The 25,053-nt window shown below is 35.0% G+C and overlaps 1 protein-coding gene across 3 annotated transcripts in view; it reads left to right on the top strand.

The window, feature by feature from the left end:
• BMP2K (BMP2 inducible kinase) overlaps window positions 1-25,053 on the top strand; it is a 131,590-nt gene that overhangs the window by 85,675 nt on the left and 20,862 nt on the right. For all 3 annotated transcript variants that reach the window (XM_047857398.1, XM_047857397.1, XM_047857396.1), the window contains exons 8-14: window positions 878-981; window positions 2,432-2,511; window positions 6,568-6,728; window positions 10,743-10,957; window positions 12,279-12,377; window positions 13,368-13,552; window positions 18,017-18,174. In XM_047857398.1, coding sequence (XP_047713354.1) covers window positions 878-981; window positions 2,432-2,511; window positions 6,568-6,728; window positions 10,743-10,957; window positions 12,279-12,377; window positions 13,368-13,552; window positions 18,017-18,174 — 1,002 coding nt within the window. The remainder of the gene's footprint in view (window positions 1-877; window positions 982-2,431; window positions 2,512-6,567; window positions 6,729-10,742; window positions 10,958-12,278; window positions 12,378-13,367; window positions 13,553-18,016; window positions 18,175-25,053) is intronic.

Genomic DNA, 25,053 nt, shown 5'->3' with positions numbered 1-25,053 from the left:
TTTGATTTCTAATTTTAGTTTAGTCATTTATATAGTTAGATTTTTCTATTTATAATTTTATTAGCAAATCTCAGATCTAATTGATGCTATACATATATTCCAAATAGATTTAAAAATGATTTGAACATTATAAGAATTTAGAGTTAATCAGTGAAACAGAGTTAGAACATGGAGGTGTTTTAACAAAATACGAATTTCTCAGTTATAGAATCGAGTATAAATGTCAGCCTTCTTGTGAACTTGTGAATTAAAAAGTCACCCAAGAAATAGTCAAGTGGTCACTTGGTTAGAAAAAAAGATCGTTTTGGTTAGACAAAAGGTCAGGTATTTCAAGCAGTGCTGTGAGGCTGGTGTGAAATCTGCTTATAATAGAGCCTTAAAACTCTGCTCATACTTCTGAACATGATGTGAATAGCATGTAGAAATAAGAAATATGGTGAATATTGTTAGCATCACTATGGGAAGAAAGAATGTTCTCGGAAAACTATATTGTCAACCCTGAAATACTTTTGTTAAATAGATTATAATGCACACAACTTACATTTTTTCTCTTTGATTCAGGATCCTTTGAAAATTAGGAGAGGTATTTTAGATAATAATGATAATAAGGACTTGTACTGTGGCTTTGGAACTTTCTTGAATAATTCCTCAGTTCACAAAACTCACGTTTTTTGTCACTTCGTGAGAAGAATATTAACATTTGTTCATGTCTAAAATAACAATTTCTATATTTTCTATAACATTAACAAACTTTACTAGAATCACTGATCTTAGAATGGAAAAAATATATGTATATACCTTTTACTCTTTTAACATGCCCCTAAATAGCTTCTGTGTGTTCAGTGAAACTTCTTAACATTTTAATCTGTTCTTACAGGGTTCATGCTTGAACCAGATCCAGAACATAGACCTGACATATTTCAAGTGTCCTATTTTGCATTTAAATTTGCCAAAAAGGATTGTCCAGTCTCCAACATCAATGTAAGTAGTTTTTCAAGTAGGATATGAATTTAAAATCCCATATAGATAGATATATACATATAGATACATATACTTACAGAATTATTTGTTTCATGACAAGTGGTCCGATAGTGTGTTTGTGATTAGTATTTTTGACAAAAAGTCATAATTGCCAGAAACTGTGTATTGACGTGCCCCGGGGAGCTACTGCAGACTTGGGGCACAGCAGGATATTTTTCCTTTTGAGGGACACACAGTGACATCTGTTTGACACAGCACAAATTAGTATTATTAAGTTGTTTGGGCCTATCATTTAAACAAACAGAACTATTAGATCTTTAGTTGGAGAGGGTCATGAAAACTTGCTGAGGCACTAAGCACTGGCTAAACTGAAATAAGTTTGGTTACCTTTGGTGTAGAGAGCATAGGTATTGTAAATCTAGAGACTTGGGTTCAGATCTGTCTTTATCAGTGACTGATTTTGTATATTTTGGGAAGTTACTTAATGTCTATTTTTTTTTCCGTCAAAGTAATAATTATTAGGATCACAAATAGTAAATGTAAAACTCTGTGCCGAGTCCATGGAAGGCGATGAGTTGATAATAGCTAATAAATACTATTTAGAGGTTTTGAATTATATTCAGTCTGCATAGTATACCTAACTATGTCAGATTAACTGTATGTGGCAAGTCTTTGCTAATTTTTAATAAAAGTCTAAACCCATCACTAATTTTAAGCCATTCTCAACTTTGTAAAGATCATTCTGGCTCTTGTTCTTCTAGATGTCTCGGTATGTAAAACTTAGTCCATCCCACTAGAAAAATAAGGAAGTTGATACTATTTCTTTTTGTTTTTAAGTCTCACTGTAATATATTCTCTGTTGATGCTGAAAATCAGGCAGGTCTAATATTATAGTCATGAAAGTAAATTCATTTGACATTTAACTGTGGATTTTTAGTTTTTCATTCAGCAAATATGCATTTGGGTGCCTACTGTAAGACAAACGTTCTATGAAGCATAAACAAGTCTTCTGCTCTTGTTTTCTAGACTTTTTACAAGCAGTGTCATGCAAATTATCTGCAGTATATAGAAATAGCACTTTACTCATATGCTTGGTGTTTGCTGCCTTTTCCAAAGTCATTTGGAAAATAGTCATTGATTTACAAATGTAATATAATCCTTCTTTTTATCCAATATTTACCTATTTGTAAAGTGGATATATGATGATGTTCTGTTTATTTTCCAAGGGATTCTGTGGAACATGAATATTCAAAGTGACATTTGTGTAGAATGAAGTGGTATTTGCAGATTAGATCTGGCAAATATATGTGAATATTTTGTAGGTATCTGAGGTGAAAGTATTTCACAGACAGTACTTTTTAAGCTTAAGAGTGTATCTATAGCATTTAAATAAAACTTTCTGCAATTGAAATGAAAACCAAAATGAAAAGTTTTATTTTTTTCTTCGAAGAATTCTTCTATTCCTTCAGCTCTTCCTGAACCGATGACTGCTAGTGAAGCAGCTTCTAGGAAAAGCCAAATAAAAGCCAGGTAGGCAAAGCTGTGCTGAGATTTGAAAAGGCATTTTTTAAAAAAAGGGTATAGTTCTGATGTTTAATCCTAGCAAGTGTCATTGATTAAATATCATTTTCGCTTATACACAAAAAAAATGTGTGTTCCTTACTGCATGTGATGAGGAGCTTAGATAACAAGTACAAAAGAAGCTTTCTTACTTTAGGGATGGAGTTTGACATCAGTCTCACTTGAACTGCTCACCCTTAGCAATTAAGAAGTGGTTACGCAGCTAGTGATGTTACATCGGATCATTTTGGGGGTTATCATTATTTCATCACATGGGAACTCTAATTCATGAAATTTTATGTTTTGTGTTTGTAGCTGGTATGATTTGTTTTTAAGGAAAGAAAAAATAACAGGCAACTGTTTTAGAATATTCTAAATTTGTAATCAATTTTATATATTCTAATACATATTTAAAATATGTATTACTATGTATAATTTATAATGAATGGCTATAGTACTTGTAAGACTGGTAAAGAAGTTTTAAATTATCGTTAATAGTTATTCACTGTACTGATAAGTTTGACTTGTGTGATGTATGTTAAGATGTGTATCTGATCAATGGTTGAATTAATGATTTTTTTTCTTGCTTCTTTGAGTTTAAAACTTAATGAACAGGATTATATTTTAGATTATCAGACAGGTACATTATTGCAGTTGGGGACATTTCTTGGTCACAGCTTTTTTGGTACTGTATTTTACTCATGCAAAGATTTCATTTGACTGAAATACATACAGTATATTTATTATGTACCTGTTGTTATATGCTAGATGTAGATACTGTAAACCACAAAGTAAAAGGAGCAGTGTTCATTCTCAAGGAGCTCACATTCTAATGAAGACAGACAAGAAAAGAGTTACAACCTGATAGATAACAGGCAACTAAGAGTGGAGGAAGGGAGAGCTGGGAGCAGAGAAAACAGAAGGACAGAAAGAATCCTTTTGCCTTAACTTTTCCTTGAGGGATGAGTAGTCAGTCACCTGGAGTGATGGGGAGTGAAACTGTAACAGGCAGGCACTTCAGGCAAGAAGAATGGCCTTTGTGAAACTGCAAGGCTGGAGTGTGAGGGGACATAGATGAGAGGGGTGGGAAATGGTAGGTAGATGCCAGTCATGAACAACTTTGTTTATATGTTATGCTCAGAACTTTAGACTTTGGCCTTTAAGCCAGTGAATTTTCAACTGGCAGTCAGTTCTACGATTTGTGACTTTGCTGTTAGATGTGTTACAATAATAAGTAATAAAAAATAATTTGCTATTTAGAAATTAAGGTATCATTTGTGAATGACTTCGTTTAAAAAAATATACCATCACTCTAAAAAAATCTTCATTTACTTGAATTTAAAATACTCTTTTGAGTAAGAGATGAAAGAGTAAAGTTGCATCTAACTTGCACGAATTCACTGTGACTGTCTTATCTATGACGTAGCTGCAGTTGGCAGCTGCTGTTACAGTTGAGTGGCAATTATGAACTATTGTAGGACTTGTCAGTTCAATTTTATTTTATTGGTGTGTTTTTAATAATTATTTTGTCAACGATGAAATCTGTAAGAAAGCAGATATAGATTTTTAAAAAAACATGACTCAATGGAACAAGAATGATGTTTTGCATATCTTTTCAGCATGACACAAGTCATAGCTATACAATTATAACCTAATGAAATAGTTAATGCAGCTAAAATTCACAGTACTATTCATATTATGTCAAATCCGTACCTGACATTAAAAATTAGGTTCCTTGGTGCTTATTGGTCATTAATATAAATTTACTCTTTATTGATATAATCAGTAAAGAACTTAAAAAAGTTTAAATGTGTCTAAAACATAGTCTTTTTCATGTCAAAGGCTTATCAATGGGGAGGGGTGATTGGAGAAATCTTTAAATACCATTATTTACGTGTTTTAGAGCTTTTATGAATACTGTTGATCTGCCCGGCCTTTACTATGTGGGATGTTTTGCTTTACTTCTTAAAAGCCCCTTTCTATTTCCCTGAAACCTGCACCTGCTCTTGGGACTGTTAAACATGTGAGACTTCTGTGACTTGCATCTAAAAGTGGAAAAGTTGAGAATCACTGTCCTGCCAGATGGAAACACTGAAGTATTTTAAGAGGAGAGAGTGTGTGTTTTAGGAAGATTGCTCAGGTGATAGGAAGGAGGAGGAAAAGAAAGGAAGCAGAGAAAACAGCTTTGTCTATTGTAATAGTGCAGATGAGGCTGCACAGTAGTGTTGATACTAATGATTACTCAGTCTTTCCTTTTAGTCATGTTTGTGTTTTCATATTGCCTAATCTGCCCAGGCATTTTCTTCCCATCGCTTCATACAGAATGCTTCATTTCTTTTTCACTGTCTAATGAAAGCATATTTATTTTTTATTCTCCAGCGCCTACCTGAAGCCTTTCTAGCCAAATTAGGTAAAAAGGTGGAATTATTCCTCTGTGAAACTCTTGACAGTACTAGCTTGGCACTAATTATATTTACTGACTTCTATTTTACTGTATGTTGATGAACATGTGTCACATCTTCCTAGGTATACTGTAAATTCTTTGAAGACCGGGTATTCTGCCATGTTTGCTGGATAGCAGTAATCGTATGATAGATGTTGGTACATGGGTAAAATTAGGCAGCAGTAGACTAAAATCTGCAGACCTTTTAATTTGTTTTTTGGAATTTTGCTATGCTCATGTATGTTGTGAATCTCTATAGAGCAGTTTATAACAGGAACAAGGCAGGGTAGGGCCTGGCCTCTACTATCTTAATAAAGAATGGGTAGACAGATAGAAAGATAGTGTAGAATATACAGTCCCCAGATTACTTGAATTTAGAGACTTCAGCATTGGTTTTAGTGCCATATCCGTAATTTGAACTCAGTAAATACTTGATTATCATTAAAATGAGATATAACTCATTTCCTTTTAGTTCAGTTTTCCTGTAACTTGTACCATAACCCATCCCATCTAAAACATAAATGTTATTTTTAGAAAACAACACACATATAGTGTATTTCTACTATTTTCCACAATCTTTTGATTCAAATTCACTTCTTTTTAGAAAGATCGTTGAGAGGGCTCCCTCTTGTGGCACATGCAGATATAAGAAAGAACTGTAGATGTACAGTTATTGTACAAAGGACTTTCTCCAAATGCATGCAGCAGATACATATTTGATAAATCGTGTATGCAAACTTTTTAAGTACCAAATCATTTGAAAATGTGCTAAGGGAACTTGATGAAGAGATTTTATGTCAATCATGTTGAAAAGTAAATCAATAACTCTATTAAAAAGTACTTGAAGTTTTGTACTGAATTTATAGAAAAAAATAAGTTGATAAATATATAAGTTAAAGGTTTTCCCTGGCTTTTAAAAAATTTTTTTTTGGAAAAGAAAATGTCTGTGTCTTTTAGTGTCTCCTGTTTTCAAACCTGTGCTTACCACTTTGACCTCCTGTGTCTGTGGCCTAAACTAAGTCCTAGTGGGAAGAGTTTTATATGATTTCTATTCATTGTTGTTAAGTAAAGCATAAAGATCCAAGAAGTTGAATGTGAGCAGATGGCTCCACCTGCTGAAAATTTGGGCCCCTTTTTGTTTCACATGCCCTAGAGCGCCATCTTTTTGTTCTTGGGCCTAGAGCCTAAGGTAAGGGAGGCTGTTGTTTGTATCTTGTTTTTATTTTTCTCACTGGTTCACAGAGCTGGCTCTTGATTTGGTCCAGAACCTTATGAGAAGGTTTATGTTTGTGTCTGCTACTTCATTTCCTTAAGAGCAATCCTATATTCTTTATCTACCAGCTTCAGTGGCAGACTGTGAATGGTAGCATACTGAGTTAAGGAAAATGGCTAGGTTTATTTTATTTACTTTCCTATCTTTATTAAACATTTAATACTTGGGAATGAGACAGGAAGAGGCCGAGAGGACTAATATCATCAGTAATAATTAAAATGCATCTGTTGAAATAGATGCTTTATAGGACAAATAGTAAATTAGAAATACTGCCAGTATTTAGAATGAAATGTGTATTTTTCTGTTGTAGAATAACAGATACCATTGGACCAACAGAAACCTCAATTGCACCAAGACAAAGACCAAAGGCCAACTCTACTACTGCCACTCCCAGTGTGCTGACCATTCAGAGTTCAGCAACACCTGTTAAAGTCCCTGTTCCTGGTGAATTCGGTAGCCACAGACCAAAAGGTAATAGCAGCCCTGCCAACCTTGTCACCTTTACAGTTAGCTTAAATCTTATGGCTTGATATTCCTAGGAATATAAATTATTGGCAAACTTACTATTGTGAAGCATATAACTTAATGCTTTAAGAAACTTTCTACTGATGTGTGATAAACTCAACTAGTTTTTCCTAAAGTTGTAGGCAAAAGTAGTAACATACTGGTAATATAAAAGTATGGTATAAAATGCTTTCAACTTGCTTATCCGTAGAGTCATCAGCTAGTAGGGTTTGAGGTTGATAATAAAGTTCTGAGAGTATGGAAAATTCTGTATTGTATTGGAAAGGAGGAAGTTGAAACTTTAGCCTTAAAAAGTTATATGTCTTTCCACTGCATCTAGAACCTTGGCAGAGGCATCTAGCTTAGGTCGTGTGGACATTACGACACAGAAACCTGTCTTCTCATCTGATTTTGAGATTTGTTTTTCTAATCTAAAACATCCTCAAAGCATTATGGTGCAGTGTAGTACCTAAAGAAATTTTTTCCTCAAGGAAATATCCCTAATATTAGCCAGTAAACTTGTTCTCTCATGGGTCTGGGGATATAACTTGAAGCCCCATCTTAAGAAAACCCTGTTTTGCATTTTATTTCATGATTTAGCTATTTTGTTTTAATGTTAAAATGTTTTCATTTAAGATGTTTTCAATTGGTATGCTCTAATGGTTAAGAGCCCACCAGTTTGAGTCTCATGAACCTGAATTTGAGTTCTGTTTTTCCCATTTCTTAGTAATATATGTTATAAAAATTTTGGTACCTATTTGATAGGATTGCTGTGAGGATTAAATAACTGCTTAATATAATCCCATGTCCTTACGAAATGTTAAATATTAGCTACCACTATTACTGTTAGGTGTATATTCAGGGAAGATAATGTTAATGTTACCTGACACGTTGCTGCTTACTCCTGTCATGTCACTCAGATGGGAGGATTGTTCCATGGAAAAGAGAAATTAGGGGAAGTTGAAGCCTTTTGTGTCTGTTTCTTAGCCTCACTGTTCTCTTCTGTAAAATGGGAATAACACCTGTTTTTCCTGTTATAAAGAATAAATGACAAGGTGTGTGCTATCTGGAAGTTTCTGTTTCATAGTAAGCATTTAGTGTTTTTTTTTTTTTGTTTTTTTTTTTTTGTTTTTTTTTTTTACCATTTTGGGTTCTAGATCTACTAGTCTTCTCTATGATGTATCAATGCCCTCCAGCCAAAGACCACTTAGAACACACTTGTATTTGAATAAATTTGGTTTATTACTCACATATCATGGGAATCTGTGGTGGTGTCTCAGTAAGATGAAACTTGAAAAGACTTATTGAAGGATTTGGGCTTGTTTTAGGTAATTCTCGGGGAAGCTTGAAGAAGGTGGGGCTTTGCTCTGGATTGAATGCTGTCAGGAAGCTGAGGGTATGATGTTATTAGGTATCTTAATAAATCTTACTTCTCTAGAAGGAGGGGAGCTAAAGTTCCAGCTAGATAGAAGCAGTAGTCAGCCCTATTCACCAGGACAGGGAGAGGTTTGGTCATTTTTGTGGTTGTTTCTGATTTTGTCAGGATTCGGTCCCCTTGTCCTGGTCTACCATGGTCACAGGAAGCCTTGTCTGATGTTGGTGTTCTGTGAAATTGTTGTTTATTAGGAGAACACCAAGTCTAGCCGTGAGGGTCGGGCCTGCTCCTATAGCAGGGACAGCATTTCTTTTTGTCATGCTTCCAGCTTAAGTTGGAAAAATAATACTCCTTTTTCCCTCCCATATGTGCATCTTTTAACTTTTCCCCCCATTAAATATTATACAAGAAGTGACACTTAAATATATTCTTTTAAAATATTCAGCACAGTAGTTTTCGGGGAAAAATGTAAAAGTCTCCGTTATTTTTTCTGTAAACTAGCAATAGGTTAGTATGCTTTCCAGGGTCCTTTTTTATGTTTTTGCATGTTCATATATAGATACAAATAATTTATGTTGTGTTTAGCATAAGTAGATTCTTACCATACATAGTTCTCTGCAATTTGATTTTTTTTTTTTTTTTAACTCCTACAGTTAGGAGAGCTTTGCACATCAGTGCATATAAATCTACCATGTGTATTTTAGTGGGTAGATGATGTTCTGTAGTGTGAATGTATCATAGCTTATTAAGCCATTTAGGTTATTTCCAGTATTGGTTGTTATTAAAAGTATTGTGGTGGACATCCTTATAACAGACTCTTTTGATTTCCATGTTAGAGTATTTTTTCTGAGGAAGATATTAAAAGGTATACTCATTTAAAATTTGTCAGATTGCCATCCAAAAAGACTTCAAAAATTCACACTCAACAACAGTGTGAGTGTCCTTTGATTCCTATCCTTGCCAACACTTGATAGTATTGGTTTTTTAGAATGTTTCCCTGTTTATAGGTGAAATATCTTTGTTTTTATTTTAATATTCCTGATTAATACAACGTTTCAGTCTACTGGCCGTTTGTTTTCTCCTGGATTATCTTTTGTAATTTTCTGTGAGATTGTTTTGCTTTTATTTATTTATTTTTTTATTGCCCTGAAGATTTGATTTTTCTATATTCTGAGTATTAGTTCTTTGCTAAATATATTGTAAATATTTTCTTATAGTTTGTCTTTAATTTTACCAGTGATTCCACTTAACTTCTCTGAGCCTTAGTTTTATCATTTGCAAACTGGGCAATAATAGTAAGACGATTTAATGATATACTTGAAAGCATTGTTTCCATGTAGGATTGCTGTGATGTTTATGATTTCTCTGGTGCTCTGTGGCCTTGGCTTGAGAACCAGGGAACTTCCTTTAGCTTGCTGTCACTAACGTGAAGTCACAGTTTGTGAGGTGAAAGGTGAGCCTTGTGAGTTATTTTATGATGATTGCTGATGTGACTGGGCTTCACTCACAGCCATAATGTTCTACGGTTAGACATCAAGGTCCTAAAAGACGAATAACGCTGAGGAGCTTAACTTTTCAGTACTCTACTAAGTGGGAAGAAATACACTTAAAAGGCTAATTAATGGTGGTTATGTCTGTGTGGTACAATTATGGTTTTAATTTTATTTTGCATATTTTTATAAATTCAAAAATAATTGCAGTCAACATGCATTTTCTTATAATTGGGAGAATTAGAATGTTGCAAAACTATTTTCATAGAAGCGTGTTATTTTAAGGCCTAGGAAGTTTAAAGATATTGGTGAAAAAGAATCTTCCTCTCCTTCCTTGCACTCTTCCTCTTTTTCCCCCTTAGGAATATATAGCTGCATTTGAATTTATGGTAACTCATTGGAAGAGACTACAGAAATTATAGTATATCACATTTCTTCTTTTTGATGTTGTGTGTCTCTTTCTCATAATTCCAAAGTTTATTTATAGGATTTGCCTTGGGTAAAATTTATGAAGCTTATAAATAAATATCCATTTAGGAGGCAGTATTAATAGATTCACTAAGCTAGCATTTATTGAGCATCTCTTATAAAAAAGATTCCTTAAGGCATTAACAGATCAATAAGTCATCATCACATCCACCAGGGACCCTAGTTAGGAAATAGCCATGAAAACAATTTGTGAGGGCCGAATGAAATGTTATAAACTGAGTGGAACTATTAGATAAAGGAACAAGGAAGAGAGATTTGAGCTAAACTTTGAAGGATAAGAAGAATTGCAGTGGGTGGCAAGTGGCGTTGAAGACGGAGAGAATCACATTGGCCAAGACACAGACCTATGCCAGTGTATGTGATAGTTGAGAAGCAAGAAAGAAAGGATGTGGCTGGTGTGTTGACAGATATGAAAGAAGTGTTTCTAGGATGTTGACTTGGGCAGAGTTGTACTTAAGATTACAGTAAATAATCCCTTTGGACTACATGCATATGGAAGTTTCTGTGTTACAAAATAAGGATATAAATGCCTTGGTAATGTTACTGAAATGAGTGTTTAGAAATCCAGCCATTTTGCTGAAGTCTTGAGTATGTTAACCTATGTTTCACATGGAAACCACTTTTTAGGAGCACCGAGACCTGGAAATGGCCCCGAGATTGTATTGGGTCAGGGTCCCCCTCAGCAGCCTCCACAACAGCATAGAGTACTTCAGCAGCTACAACAGGGAGATTGGAGATTGCAGCAACTGCATTTACAGCATCGCCATCCTCACCAGCAGCAGCAGCAGCAGCAGCAGCAGCAGCAGCAGCAGCAGTTACTTCAGGATGCCTTCATGCAGCAGGTAATTCTTTGGTTACTGTGGATACGGGAGTAGTGTTGTGAAATTCATGTGGCTGTTGAGTATCAGGGAGTTCCCTTTCATACACTGGGCACCTTCAGTTCTGGGTCCAAGTGAACACTTTGCCCAATTTCCTGATTATTTTAGTTGCAGTCTGTGAGATTCTTAAGAATATTCTCTTGAGAGGCACCTGGCTGACTCAGTCGGTTAAGCGTCCGACTCTGTGTTTCAGCTCAGGTCGTGATCTCATGGTTTGTGAGTTTAAGCCCTGCGTCGGACTCTGCGCTGACAGCACGGAGCCTGCTTGGGATTCTCTGTCCCCCTGCTCATGTTCTCTCTCTCTGTCTCAAAATAAATAAACTTAAAAAAATAACATTAAAAAAAGAATATTCTGTTGAAATAGATTGAAATCATGGCTTTATGAAGCCAAAAATGTTCAGTCATTGGACATTATGAATAAACATGGCTGTTTATGGTGAATGTTATCTTTTTCAGGTTATATTTTGAGTTGAGAAACAGATTTATAACATTATTACTGGAAGGGTGATAATTTAGGCTTTCAGAAGTAACATTATCTTGGGATTTTGTTCTTTTTGCTTTTTTTTTTTTTTTTTGGCCAGGGTGAGAGAGAGAGTGTGTGTGTGTGTGTGTGTGTGTGTGTGTGTGTGTGTGTGTACGAGTGGCATTTAGAGTTGGAAGGGACATAGGAAAAAATGACCTTACGTTCTATTCTGCCCTTTGCCTCGTTAGGACTTACAAATTTCTAGTTTCACTAAACTATTTCAAATTTAATGACTTGTCACAATCATCCTTCCATCTTTTCTGAAATGTTTTTGAGCCTATTAAATGCATGGCACTTCTCATGGATGTCTCATCTTCTGGTCTTGACTGATAGACCCAGAGCGGAACATAGTTAAGTAGACGGTGCCATTGGATGGCCAGAAGATATCATTGAAGGGAAGATGGAGGAGATTAGGAATTTACTATAATGGGTCATGGACACAAACTAGGGTTTTCATTAATTAGTAAATGTGTTTGGGTTTAGTTTTCTTCCAAACATCCTTAAACTGTGCTGGGAATAGTTTTAGTTGAATCTTTATGTTTCATTGATACTTTTGAAACCCAATTCCAATAAGCATGTGTAAGTTATAGTCCTTTACTGACTGTAGCTATTTTACTTTGGTATTTGGACCACTAGTACCCATAGTTATGATGTTAAGATCAGTACTAAAAAAAAAGCAAAACAAAACAAAACAAAAAAAACAACTATGGCACAAAAAAGGCACAAGTAATATTGATGTGTTTCTTTGTTTTTTCATTGTAGTATCAACATGCAATGCAGCAGCAACAGATCCTTCAGCAACAGTTTTTAATGCATTCAGTGTATCAGCCGCAACCTTCTGCATCACAGTATCCTGCAATGGTAAATGTTACATAATTTGTAGAAATTTCTGAGAATACATTCCAGTGTTGGAATTCACAGTATAAATGGTATTATTCAGAATTTAATTATTCAAAATTAACCCAAGTAGGTTAATGAACACATTTTTTTTTTAGTTCTATTTTTTATTTTTAAGTTTATTTTTGCGGGGGGAGGAGCAGAGAGAGAGGGAGAGAAAGAATCTCAAACAGGCTCTCCTGGCACAGGGCTCGATCTCATGAACAGCGAGATTGTGACCTGTGCTGAAATCAAGAGTCGGACCCTTAACTGACTGAACCACCCAAGTGCCCAACACAGTTTCAACAAGGCCATTCGTGTGTTCCAAAGCAGTTTTACATTGGTTTGAACTGTAGCACCTGAATTTGGCACATTGTAACTGACTGATGGTATTTTTCTCTTATCTCATGGTATAAAGCAAATGATCTGTTTCCCATGATCTTTTGTCATATGTCTCTTTCATTTGGCACATATCTGTTGAATAAAAAAAGAAACCCAAAGGAAAATTGCATTTACTTCAGAGAATAGTGTGACTTTTTAAAAAATTTTTTATAGCAACTGCTGTTCTAGTGACTGTAAGCTACTCCATTGTCTTTTTCTTAAACTATTCAAATGAGGAATTTGAATCCTGCCAAGAGAGCCAGGCTTTATAGCTTTTTTTTTTTTTTTTAATTGAGGTATAATTGACATAACATTATATTAGTTTTGGGGGTAAATGTAATGACTTGATATTTGTATATTTTGCAAAATAATCACCATAATACATACAGTTAAACAGCTTCTTAAATAGACTTATTTTATCTTGCTGAGGTATTCCAGTAGCAAGCTGCTCCTTCATATATAAATTGTTTTTCAGGCTTCTGATTTTGTTGCCAACGTGAAAAGGAAGGAGCAGAGTAACTAGGTGCGATGCTGACTGTGCTTTAGTGACCTGGAGCAAGTGCTGTTTTGTGTAACAGGCGTTTCTTGTTTCAGATGCAGCAGTACCAGCAGGCTTTCTTGCAGCAACAAATGCTAGCTCAGCATCAGCAGCCTCAGCAACAGGCGTCTCCTGAGTATCTTACCTCCCCTCAAGAGTTCTCACCGGCCTTAGTTTCCTACACTTCATCACTTCCAGCTCAGGTTGGAACTATAGCGGACTCCTCCTACAGTGCCAATAGGCAAGTGTTTTCCCGGTGAATGCAAAAGAAATTATTGTGGAAGTGGGTGTACATGTAGAGTGGAGTCACTGTGTGGCTCCTGAAGTACTCCAGAGTCCATGTCTCTGCAAAGTCCCCCTTTTTGTCTTACACGTCCTCTCTTTCTGTCCCTGTGCATCCCCATCCTTCCTTGCATTTCCATTAGTTAAGTCTGCTGATTGCTATTTGCAAGGTAAGGCTTAGGCAATATCCAGCAGCATTTAAGGCTAAGGAAATTAGTGGCTTATATGTTAAGACATTCTTTGTAATGTAAATAGAAACAAAACCCTGACAAGCTACTTTAATATTTTAAAAAAGTAATTCTTGTAGACAAGTTAATTTAGCTTTTTCTCCTTATATATTATTGCTTTGAATTAATTAGATAATATTTACCCACAGATTGCCTAATTTGGTTTACTTTAAAGAGGTACAAAAAATAGTAACATGTCATTTGGTTCTTTTTTAAGATAAGAAGTATAAGGTTATTGTTACTACAGCCTTGTACATTTTGGTATTCAGATACATTGGTTAGTAGTTATTTTTCCAGGATAATTCATATTGAAAACATTACAGTAAACTAAAAAACGGTGGCATAAATGTTTTCAAACTCAGATTTGAATTGGGGAGTGCTTCAGGATTTTGTAATGAAAAAATCTCTTGGCCATTATGAATACTTCCCAGTATTTCTGGATACATAGAAGGAAGTAGTTGCTAGAACTTTGGTTACTGGAACACTAAAGAAGTTCTCCTACAACACTATTTAAGGATATGATCATTAGCTGGGAAAAGGTATCTGCAAGCTTTGGCTAGGATTTGGGCATGAGAAATATCACTGAGCATGTCAAGAGAGGAATAAAGTATACAGTTTGCTGTAATACACCTCCCAGCCTGTGTGTGTGTGTGTGTGTGTGTGTGTGTGTGTGTGTGAGAGAGAGAGAGAGAGAGAGAGAGAGAGAGAGAGAGAAGGAGAGAAAGAGGGAGAGAGAGAGGGAGAGAGAACAAATGGATTTATTGAAGTGTTTTCCTAAATTAAAAATTGAGGTGCATGAATTAGGACAAGTATGCAGAGCAGGGCATAAGATCAGAGGCTGGTTTAAAGATGCAGATTGGTATTTGCCAAACCATTTGTTATTTGCCTACTCTGGTTACAGTTTTTTGATTTAACCACATACCATTTTTGTCTCTAATAAATTAATAGCATTATTGCAAATAATAGCATTAAAACAAATCATATTAAACATTTTAAACATATTAAAACTACTAAAATCTATGAAACATAAGTACTAATCTGTTACATTTACAAAAAAGATATACCTAAAAAATAAGTCCCCTAGGGATAAGAATGGAATAGTTTTATTCTTTATTAAAAATAGGATATTCTCCTCAGTATTGTTTAGTTTAAGATACTGATGAGATTTATATTAATTTGTTTTTACTTTTGATGTTAATGAGCATAAAAAATGTCAGTTACATCGTGTGTGTGAGTGTGGGTATATATAGCATATATATTACGTATACTTTGTATTCTAAAGGATTGCCAACCTTTGGAAACAAAGGTTTGTCACTGATGAGAATAGAGTCCTCATTGAAAATCTGTAGGAGAAAGTTCTTGTTAGTGTTCCATTGCATGTGCACTATCTAAACTGATTAGTTATAAAGGACGATGAGTATCTAAAGATATGAGGCCCAGGTAAGCATGCAGGGTGCTGAAAGCTATGACTTGTAGCTCACATAGCATTGCCTACTTAAATCTCATCTCCAGTGACACTGTGTATAGAATCACAGGTGTGATGTGTTTGGGAATTTTTTTTTTTCCTAATTTCTGTGTAACTTTAGAAAAAAAAAATTGGTTTATCATCAAAATCCTCTGCATACTCCAGTTTGGGAAATATTGAATTGGATATCTGTGAAAGTGCATAAGACTCGTTTTAACTCCACCCCTGTGAAATTATGTATTGAAGGAGATGGGAGGTTGGAGCAGGAAAGGGTAATGGTTAAATAGGTAGAAACAGTTACATACTTGGCAAATATGAGCACTAGTTTCCCAGAGGAACAATTCAGTTGCACTTGGGGCCTTAATGTTACTTCGTTAATATTTCCATTTAATATCAATCTTTACCAAAGATATGTTGAGTATAATATCTTAACAATTTAAAAGGTCATCTGTAAGCAAATATTCCTGCTTATAACTAGGTCAGTAGAAGGTGAGAATTGGGTTAAATGTTTGGCTCTAAGTGTATAAGAGATGTTTGAGTAGAAGATAAGAAACCGGGTAGTTCCTTAGACAAAGGGAAAGGTCAGTATCTTGGTTAGCATGATTATTTCCTTTACCACTTAATCTGCTAAAATTTCTACTCTTCCATTGTGTTGATATATCTTTAGTATGGCTATTGGAGAGTGTTACCATGATGTATTCAAATAATAGTGACATAAACATCAACACATATATTATTTTACTTTTTATGGTAAATTGCCCTGTTGTATTAGTTATTTGTTGCTGCATAATAAATTACCCCCAAATTTAGTGTTTTAAAACAATGATAAACATTTGTGATCTCATACACTCTTTAGATCAGGAATTTCGGAGTGGTTTAGCCCTATGTTTATGTCAAGGGAAGGGTCTCTTATGAGGGTACAGTTAAGATGTTTGCCTGGAGTTGCAGTCTGCTGAAGTCTTGGCTGGTGCTGGAGGATCTTTTCATAAGATGGCTCACTCAACATGGCTTAGGGCAGGAGGCCTTCGTTCTCTGTCACATGGATCTTTCCAAAAGGTTGCTTAAGTATTCTTTTTGACAAAGCCAAAGACTGTTTTGAATAAAGAATTATTTGTTCTGGTTTGTTCAAGAGCAAATGGTCCAAAAGAGAGGGCAAGAAAGAACCTGTGATGCCTTTTATGATCTAGTCTCAGAAGACACACTGGTCCTTCTCTGCCATATTTCATTTGTTGGAATTGAGTCACTAGATCTAACCCAATATTCAAGGGCAGGGTAATTCGATTCTGTGCTTTGAAGGGAGGAGTGTCCAAGAACTTGTAGATGTATTTTAACACCTATTTAAACCATTGGTTAAGGTGACACACCTCATTGATTTATAGTCTACCAAGAAGAATCAATGAAATCATCCAAAGAACATCAAGAGGAGGATAGGGATAGGGAATCAGAAAGTTCTCAAAGGGATCATTGGCAGGCAGGAGAGAGAACACCTATTTCTGTTTGAGTTCTAGCCTCTCTGATTTGTGTTTCAGGGGCTCTGAAAGTCCTTGAAGGCAGTTTTGGAATTAGTATGAGATTCCGTCATGTGGAGGCAGGCTTAGATATTGGCAGTTGATGCGTTCCCACCATGAGTTCAAAACGAATTATATTTGATTTTAAGATAGCTAAGTCATATTTACTAAAAAAGACTATCTACTTGTTGGTAAATTACTATGTTTTTGTCTAGCTTTCAGTAAGTGTTTACACATTCCTTCTTGGCTCAGCTATACTGTACAGGCTTGGACTAGAGGACTAAATGGGCAACTTTTGCCCTCTCTTTTCAAGATCTGAGTGGTGGCAGTGGAAGCCAGCTCCCAAGGGGAGAGTGTATTTAGGGAGATGAGTCAAGGCTTGCAAATTTGAGGTACTTTTTAAGAAATTCATGGAGATTCTCCCTCCATTACCAATGTTAGAATATCTGGACCTGAATTATGAAACAAACGTGACAACTTTGTTACATTGCCTTGTACCTGTGGTATATTTCCAGGCTGGGGTGACTGACAGGTACCAAGGGATTGTCAGGTTAAGAAATCTTTACATTCTCACCTTCTTTTAAAAGCCAAAAGGCCTATTAGATAACTTTCATAAAACCAGTGATCCCAAGCTCCAGCTATGTAGATACTTTAAATACCATGAGTTATTTATTAAGTAGAAAACAACCGTCATCTAGTTCTAGCTAATACATAAAGCAGTCCTAACAGTTCATGTTTTCTTGGTAGCTGTGTAGAGAATGCCTTTGTCAAAAGGAAAATTATTGTGGTGTTCTCAACATAACCAGGGCATAAGATCATATTCAATAGTGATTTTAGAGTGATACTGTTTGACATGGCAACTGATTGTCACTTTAGGGCTGTTTGCTATGATGATCATAATATTTATTGAGTGCTGATTTCTTTTTCTAGACACCGTTCTTTTTGTTTTATACGTATTAACTAATCTTCTCAGTAACCTTATGGGGTATATAGTTACTCCTGTTTTACAGATGAAGAAGCTGAGACAGAGAGAGGTTAAGGAACCTGCCCAAGGGTACACATGGGGGTGGTTCAGATCCCAGGTGGTCTCCTTAATCTGCCATCTCCATCATAATAAAAGGATCTGCTTTTCTAAGTATTTAGAAAGTATGAACTAGGGCACTTTAGAATTTTTAATTCTAATGTTTTTTTTTCTTCTTTCCCTCTCTTAATTATTACTATAGGTCAGTTGCTGGTAAAGAGGCAGTTGCAAATGTTACAAGTCAGAAGAACATCAGTAACCCACCTGATATGTCAGGGTGGAATCCTTTTGGAGAGGATAATTTCTCCAAGTTAACAGAAGAGGAACTGTTGGACAGAGAATTTGACCTTCTGAGATCAAGTAAGGGACACTTGAAGGCTTACTTTGCTTCACAGTAATATAACAGCTCTATAATAATTCAGCAAGGCCAAAGACTGTTTTGAGGTGGTAAATAGAAAATTCTTTTTGTGCATTTGAGGGCAAAAATCAGGCCATCTTCTTTTATATATACTATCTAACTATGTTGTGTGCATTAGAAATCAATTGCTTGATAGTAGCTATTAAATCCAAGATTGCTGATAGTAATGCTGATTCCTAACACTTAAATACTGCATAACTTTGAATGTTAAATTCAGAATATCTCTAAAACATGGAAAATTAATGTTCAAATGAAAAGGGAGACATTAGTATCTTGCTTACTAATCATTTTGCAGCTCTGTTTTCTTGCACACTCAGTAGAAGATATTGTGGGTCTGAAATGCCCTTTGAAAGTGCCTGAAAGAAAACATGGGCTACTACATTATGTTAATGTTTTGTGATGCCCTTTCATTGAGTCCTGACATAAAAGGGCTGCTTTGTTGTCCTGATATGGCAAAAGATAAATAAATTATTTTCCACTTTAAATCAGATATCTCAATGTTTTTACTTGGAATCCTTACCTTTTCTTAAATTAATATATATGTCAAGCCTCACCACACGTATTTTAGAAAAGTTGTTTTTTGGAAGGTGGGTGTGTGGAATGTTTTCAGAAGGTTGCAAAATAGGAACAAGAAGCTAACCTCTAGAGTCTGTAGATAATTTTCAGGTTTTGGAGGCCTGTGTGTGTGTGTGTGTGTGTGTGTGCGCACACGCCTATCCAAGTGTGTTTTCCTGTTTTGCGTGTGAAAAGACAATCCAAATGGTCCCTAGTTTTAGTTCCTAGCTTCTATTTTATTTTAGGTAACTGGCTTTATGAGAACACTGATTAGATGAAATGCTTTCTTCCCAACTGATACATATTTTATGTAAAATTTTTATAAATGCCCTGAATTCACGAAAGACTACTTGTTTAGGATTTAAATTTGTATTCTTCATATTGGTTATATGCTTATGAAAAATTAAGTTGATGATTAATGCAGATATAAAAATGAGCTTTGAACCTTTAATAAAGGTTTGTCAACTCTGGTAAAACCAAACTTACATCTTTTAATTAAAAAAGTTTTTGTAAACCATGACTGTTTTTGTTTGGCATTTCTAGTATACTTTATGTTGAGTATCGCCATACTTTATGTTGAGTATGAGACAAGTTTTAAAGAAGGAAATGAAGTATCTCTTTCTTTCGGGGTAGTGGCAGGGAGACCCAGGGATTAACCAAATCAATACAATTTATGAGGTTATTTTGAAAGCAAAAGGTAAAATTAAAATATTCATTTTAGTGTGTTTTGACCCAGGATGGTAGCTAAGGGTTTGCTAAATCAGTATTTTCTACTCTTTGGATAAAACTCCTCCTTTTTTTTCCATCAGTGGATGGAAGGGGTAGAGTATTCTCTATCTTATAAAAATGTGTTATTCTGAGCATCTTAGAATTTGTAATGACAGCCAAATTTTACTTACTTCACTTAGGGAAAAATAGCATATAGTATATTCATGTGTACATAACTTCATAAAATTTGGGGTTAACATGTAAAACTCTTAACCAGCTATTTGCTTTCAAACTTCAGGATCAGATAACATGTAATTTTTGTATGTATCTGTGCACACGTGTATGCCAAAGAGTTTAGATTTTACTGCCCTGTTGATTATGGAAAGATACTAAGTTCCAAATGCAAGTAGAGGAGGAGATTTATCTGAAGGTCAGACTTTGGAGCAAGTTAGCCATTTGGAAAAGTGCCTAGATGGTCCCTGAGCTATTGAAACCACTGTCACAGGGCTGCCACACTCAAATTGGCATATAGCACCAGAAAACAGACGAGGGTTCTGATACTTGGCAATGCCATTTAATTAAGTTGTAATCTCAGGAAAGGGACCTAACTGCTGTCTCACTTCCTTGTTTATAAACTGGGTATAATGATGCTTACCTCGCAGAGTTATCAGGAAAATTAAATAATGTCTTGAAAGAGTTTGGGCACTCCATAAATGCCACCTCCCTTTCCTCATCTTCAGTGGAAATCATAGGTTCCATCTTGAGGTTATTGCCCTTTAACCAGCATTTAAAAATTATATATAAACTATCAGGTTTAGAAAAACCAAATTAGAAGGGACTTTATGCACAAACAACATCAACAGCAGAAATGACATGACAGCAAAAGAAAAAAGTCTGTCTTTTCCTTAATAATTGATAGTTGTAATAATGGTGTTCAAAAAAGGTGAAATATCTTTAATAACGCTTATAAAAAAATCATTAATGTATAGAATATAGTTTAGAAAGATTTCTTTGCAAAGTGTTACTTAACTGTAATATATTCAGTCCTCTTTAGCACCTCTGACTCACAAGCAATAAGGTATCTAATATTTGATCCACTTGACAAGGTCTAAATTTCCCTGCTGCATAGAAGATTTCATTCAGAACGTTAGGAGTTTCAGTGGAAGGCTAACAGTGTAATGAAAGTTAATTAATTTTGGTCATTACTAGTTGGTTTCTTTGTTGTTAAAAACTTTTTGTAAAATAGTAAGTAAATTATTGATGGATTTGAAATAGCAAATTTTCCTTTTTTCTCAGCACAGATTTTACCAGCTATTTTCCAGACTCTTTTTTGAAGTAGTTTGTATTTGGTTTGTGATATGCTTTCCATTGAGAAACTGAATACCTGTATATAGGCATTGCCCATGTAATGATTGTTCAGAGTAATACATTGCCATCTGAGGTTTTATTTTTAAGATGGTACATGGTTATTTATTTTAAAAAAAAGGATATTTCTGTCTAGGAAATATTTTACTTGTGTGTATTATCCAAAAGGTGATTTAAGAATCATATATTTTGACATACCAGAATTCTAAAATATTAGTAGTTGGTAACAAAAAGTTTTTTAGGGATCTTTAATTGTCGGGGCACCTGGGTGGCTCAGTCTGTTGAGCATCTGACTTCAGCTCAGGTCATGATCTCACGATCTGTGAGTTTGAGCCCCGCGTCGGGCTCTGTGCTGACAGCTCAGAGCCTGGAGCCTGCGTCAGATTCTGTGTCTCCCTCTCTCTCTGCCCCTCCTCTGTTTGTGCTCGCTCGCTCGTTCTGTCTCTCCCTCAAAAAGTAAATAAAAATTAAAAAAAAAAACAATAAAGAAAACAGTTGTTGATTCCATATACCAGTTGGCAAAGGGATTTAACATATTAAATAGACCAGATTCTTGCTTTTGCTTTCAGTGTAACTGAATATTATTTATGGTTCAGAATTTTTTGTCTGTTCCTACTTAAAATCAAAACATTAAATTAAAATTAAGCATCATGAGTAAAGCTGATATCAGTGGCATTTTTTAAAGCTTAAACTTGTATTTTTCTTTGTCTTTTGTACCAAAATATCCAGATTAGCATGTAAACTTTAGAAATCTGTGATAAAATTTAATACATTAAACACTAATTAGAATACAGGTGTTTGCTTTGGGAAAATTTTTAACTTGCATTTGTTCAAATGGTTGTGTAGCTCTGCATGTTAATTAAAAGTAATACTTAATGGAATATTATTTTTGTTGATGGCAATTGTTTGTTTCTGTTTAAAACCGTGTTACAGTAACTAAAAGGAAGAAGAGAAGAAACCACAGACTATGGCTGCTTTGCACATTCCACCGAATGTGTTCTTTTTTTCCTGCGAAGCCATGGAAGGATATAGATGTAAACATCTGTATTAGTTTGTTGTAAAATACTAACTCTTTCCATTTTAAGCAAATTCACATTTATGGCTGTTTCTTCAGTGCAGAATAACAGAACTTCTCAAATATATTTGAGTAGTTTCAGAAGTATCAGGTGAAGACTGTACTTGTAAAATTTATTCATTAACTTTTTGGCTATTCAGTCCATTACCCATATAAGCTGCTGAGTTAACTTATCAGGGTATATTAATTTTCTGATGATGTTGTGGAATATACTTTGATTCTAGGATTTTTAAATCCTGTATTTTTGCCATCTGTATCAATTAAAAATCCTGAAAAGATATGTCTTTATTCACCTACATAATTCTTTTGGGAAGGCAGGAGGAGGTAAGTTTCTTAATATTGGGCAAATCAAGCTCAAGTTTTGCTCTAATGTACACCAATTATTTGAAAATGGATTTAAATTCATTTAGGGGTGACTGTGTATTTGAAAAGTATTCCTGTATACCTTTTCATTAGCTTTCAATTATAGGTAATTAATAATTTAAAAAATTAACATATGTATTTATTTGTATTTTGTACCCTGAGATCTAGATTATTCCGTGAACTTTTTTTTTATTAATATTTTAATGTTTATTTTGAGAGAAAGAGGGAATGTGTGAGCAGGGAAGGGGCAGAGAGAGAGAGGGAGAGAATCCCAAGTAGGCTATGCTCTGTCAGCACAGAGCCTGATGTGGGCCTCAGTCTCACGAACCACAAGATCATGACCTGAGCTGAAATCAAGAGTCGAACACTTAACTGACTGAGCCACCCAGGTGCCCCTATCCAGTGAACTTCAGAAATTTAAATGATTTAAAAAAAAAAAAAAAGTCCTCCATGGAAAAATTGATTCTGTGTTTTATGGAACAGTGAGAACATGATTCATTTTATAGTGAATTTATTCTGATTTCTGTTTTGAAATAATTGGATAAATGAACTTTGCATTTAAGAGTGTCTCCATATTTTAAACTGTGAGACTCACTGTATAAAAAATACTGGTTTATCCCTACACGATAATGTTTGTACTCTTGTCATAACTACATGGTGCTGTTTATACATTTATGTGAATTTGCCATAGATTGATGGAGATAATATACCAGTGCATGGGGATTCAAAGAACCTTAGTGATAACTTTGCATTTTTATGTGCTGGGAACCATTGGTACAGTACTGGTTTATAAACCTGGAGAGCACATTAAAGTGTAGATTCTCAAACTCCTGCTCAGAAAATCTGATTCATTAGGTAAGGCCCAGGTAACTACATTTTATACAGGAATCCTAGCACTTACAATGCAAGTGGTTTAGAAAGGAAGTTTGGTCCTAGTTTAGACCTAAGTACTTGCATATACTGTCTTGATTTTCAAGAATGAGGGATCTTGGATGTTGTTATGCTGTGGCTGTCACTCTGAGATAGTCTCTTTCATCTGTCCTTTCCCACTTCCTCTTTTCCTTTGTCCTTTTCTTTTCTGTACCAGAATTTTCATTGTTATCCAATGCAGTATTGGATTTGAAAAGTAACTCTTAAGTTTTGGAACTTTTAGTTTGTGCATAAATCAATGGTCAGTTTGTTGTCTTCACAAAATATTTATTATTATATTACCAGTGAAATTTCAAGTAAAATTTTAGTCAACCCAAAGTTTCAGGTGGATATTGCAGAGTTAGTTTAGCCATAAAAGCTGATAATTGTATCCATTCTCATAAGGGTATTTAAAGAATTCTCCATAGCAACAATTAAGTATAGTTAGGATATTGTTGACTGTAGGGCTTGCCTTCCTGAGTGTGCTCCCTGGACCAGTAGTATTGCATCACCTGGGAGCTTGTTGAAGTGCAGAGTCTCAGAACCCATCTCAGAACTGTCCAATCGGAATCTGAATTTTAATAAATCCCAGCTCACTGGAATGCACTTTTAATTTGAGAAGCACTGTCCTAGGGTGCTTTCACTTGGAGCTTTTTGCTTCATTCTGAAGTTATACTTCATTTTTAGGAACGTCTAATTATATTTGGATTTTCTTTGCGTACCCTGCAATGTCTTAGGACTCAAATGAGACCCGCAGAATTTATCCATAGGGTTTTTTAAACATGAAGGGTATAGTCCTAGGAATGCTTAAAATGCCTGAAAAAACAGAATGGGTTCCTAATAGTATATGCTTGATTGCTAAGAATCAGAGGATAGGGAGACAACTTACAAAAATTGAGAAGTTCCCAGCTGATCAAGTGCCTGTGATATGCAGTTTAAGAGCAGAGCAAGGTAATCACTACTAGGGAGTTAGGGGACAAGCCTGCCTCTGCAAGAGTCAGAGCCTTTGCTCTTGCATTCCCCCTGTCTGGTGTGTCCTTCCCCAGGTATCCCTTCCCTGCCTCCTTCGAGTCTTTTCTCACCTGATACTTATGAGTCTATTTATTACTGTCACTTGTGCCCACACCCTTAATTCTTTTTACCCCACACTGCACTTTTCTCTACGGCTTTATTTTTAACATGCTCTATGTATTTCTCATTATGCTTATTGCTTTTTTTGTTTGTTTGTTTTTCCATGCCAGCATATAAACTCCAAGAAGGCAAGACCCTTCATTTTGTTTGATGTTGTCTGCCCATTGCCTAGAATAGTGCCTGGCACATACTAGATCACAGATATCTATTGGATAAAATAATATACTCTGTCATTAAGGCTTTTAATTTAATAGAGGAATATCTGTATCTTTCTGTGTATATGTGAATGATAAAATAACTACAAAGTAATATGAGAAATGAACAGTAATGTAATAAATTATTGCTATTGAGAAATAAGATTTACCTATTTTATGAATAAATAGCCGTTTGCAGTATTTTTCCCATATGTATGTTTGGAGGAAGTCTGCCAAATGTGTCTCTTTTTAGTAAGCTGGGTTTTAGTTCAGGTCTAGTATGTTACAAGTTGAAGACAACTGGGTATTTAAATAAACCAAACTAAGTTATTTATTAGGTTAATTGTGTTTGTGATATTTAGCAGTGAGAGGATATTGTTAAGCTTGCCTTGTAGCAACAAGTATCTATTAAGCTCAGGACTTACCCCCTAATACTTATAAAAATGAACTCTGAATCTAATATTTTTCAAAAAGGCTGTTGCTGTGTTTAATTTTATTTATACTGTTACCATTTTTTTTTT

This window comes from Prionailurus viverrinus, chromosome B1 (genome assembly GCF_022837055.1).
Source record: "Prionailurus viverrinus isolate Anna chromosome B1, UM_Priviv_1.0, whole genome shotgun sequence".
In the NCBI taxonomy this organism is placed as follows: domain Eukaryota; kingdom Metazoa; phylum Chordata; class Mammalia; order Carnivora; family Felidae; genus Prionailurus; species Prionailurus viverrinus.
This window is presented reverse-complemented; position numbering and strand designations above follow the sequence as displayed.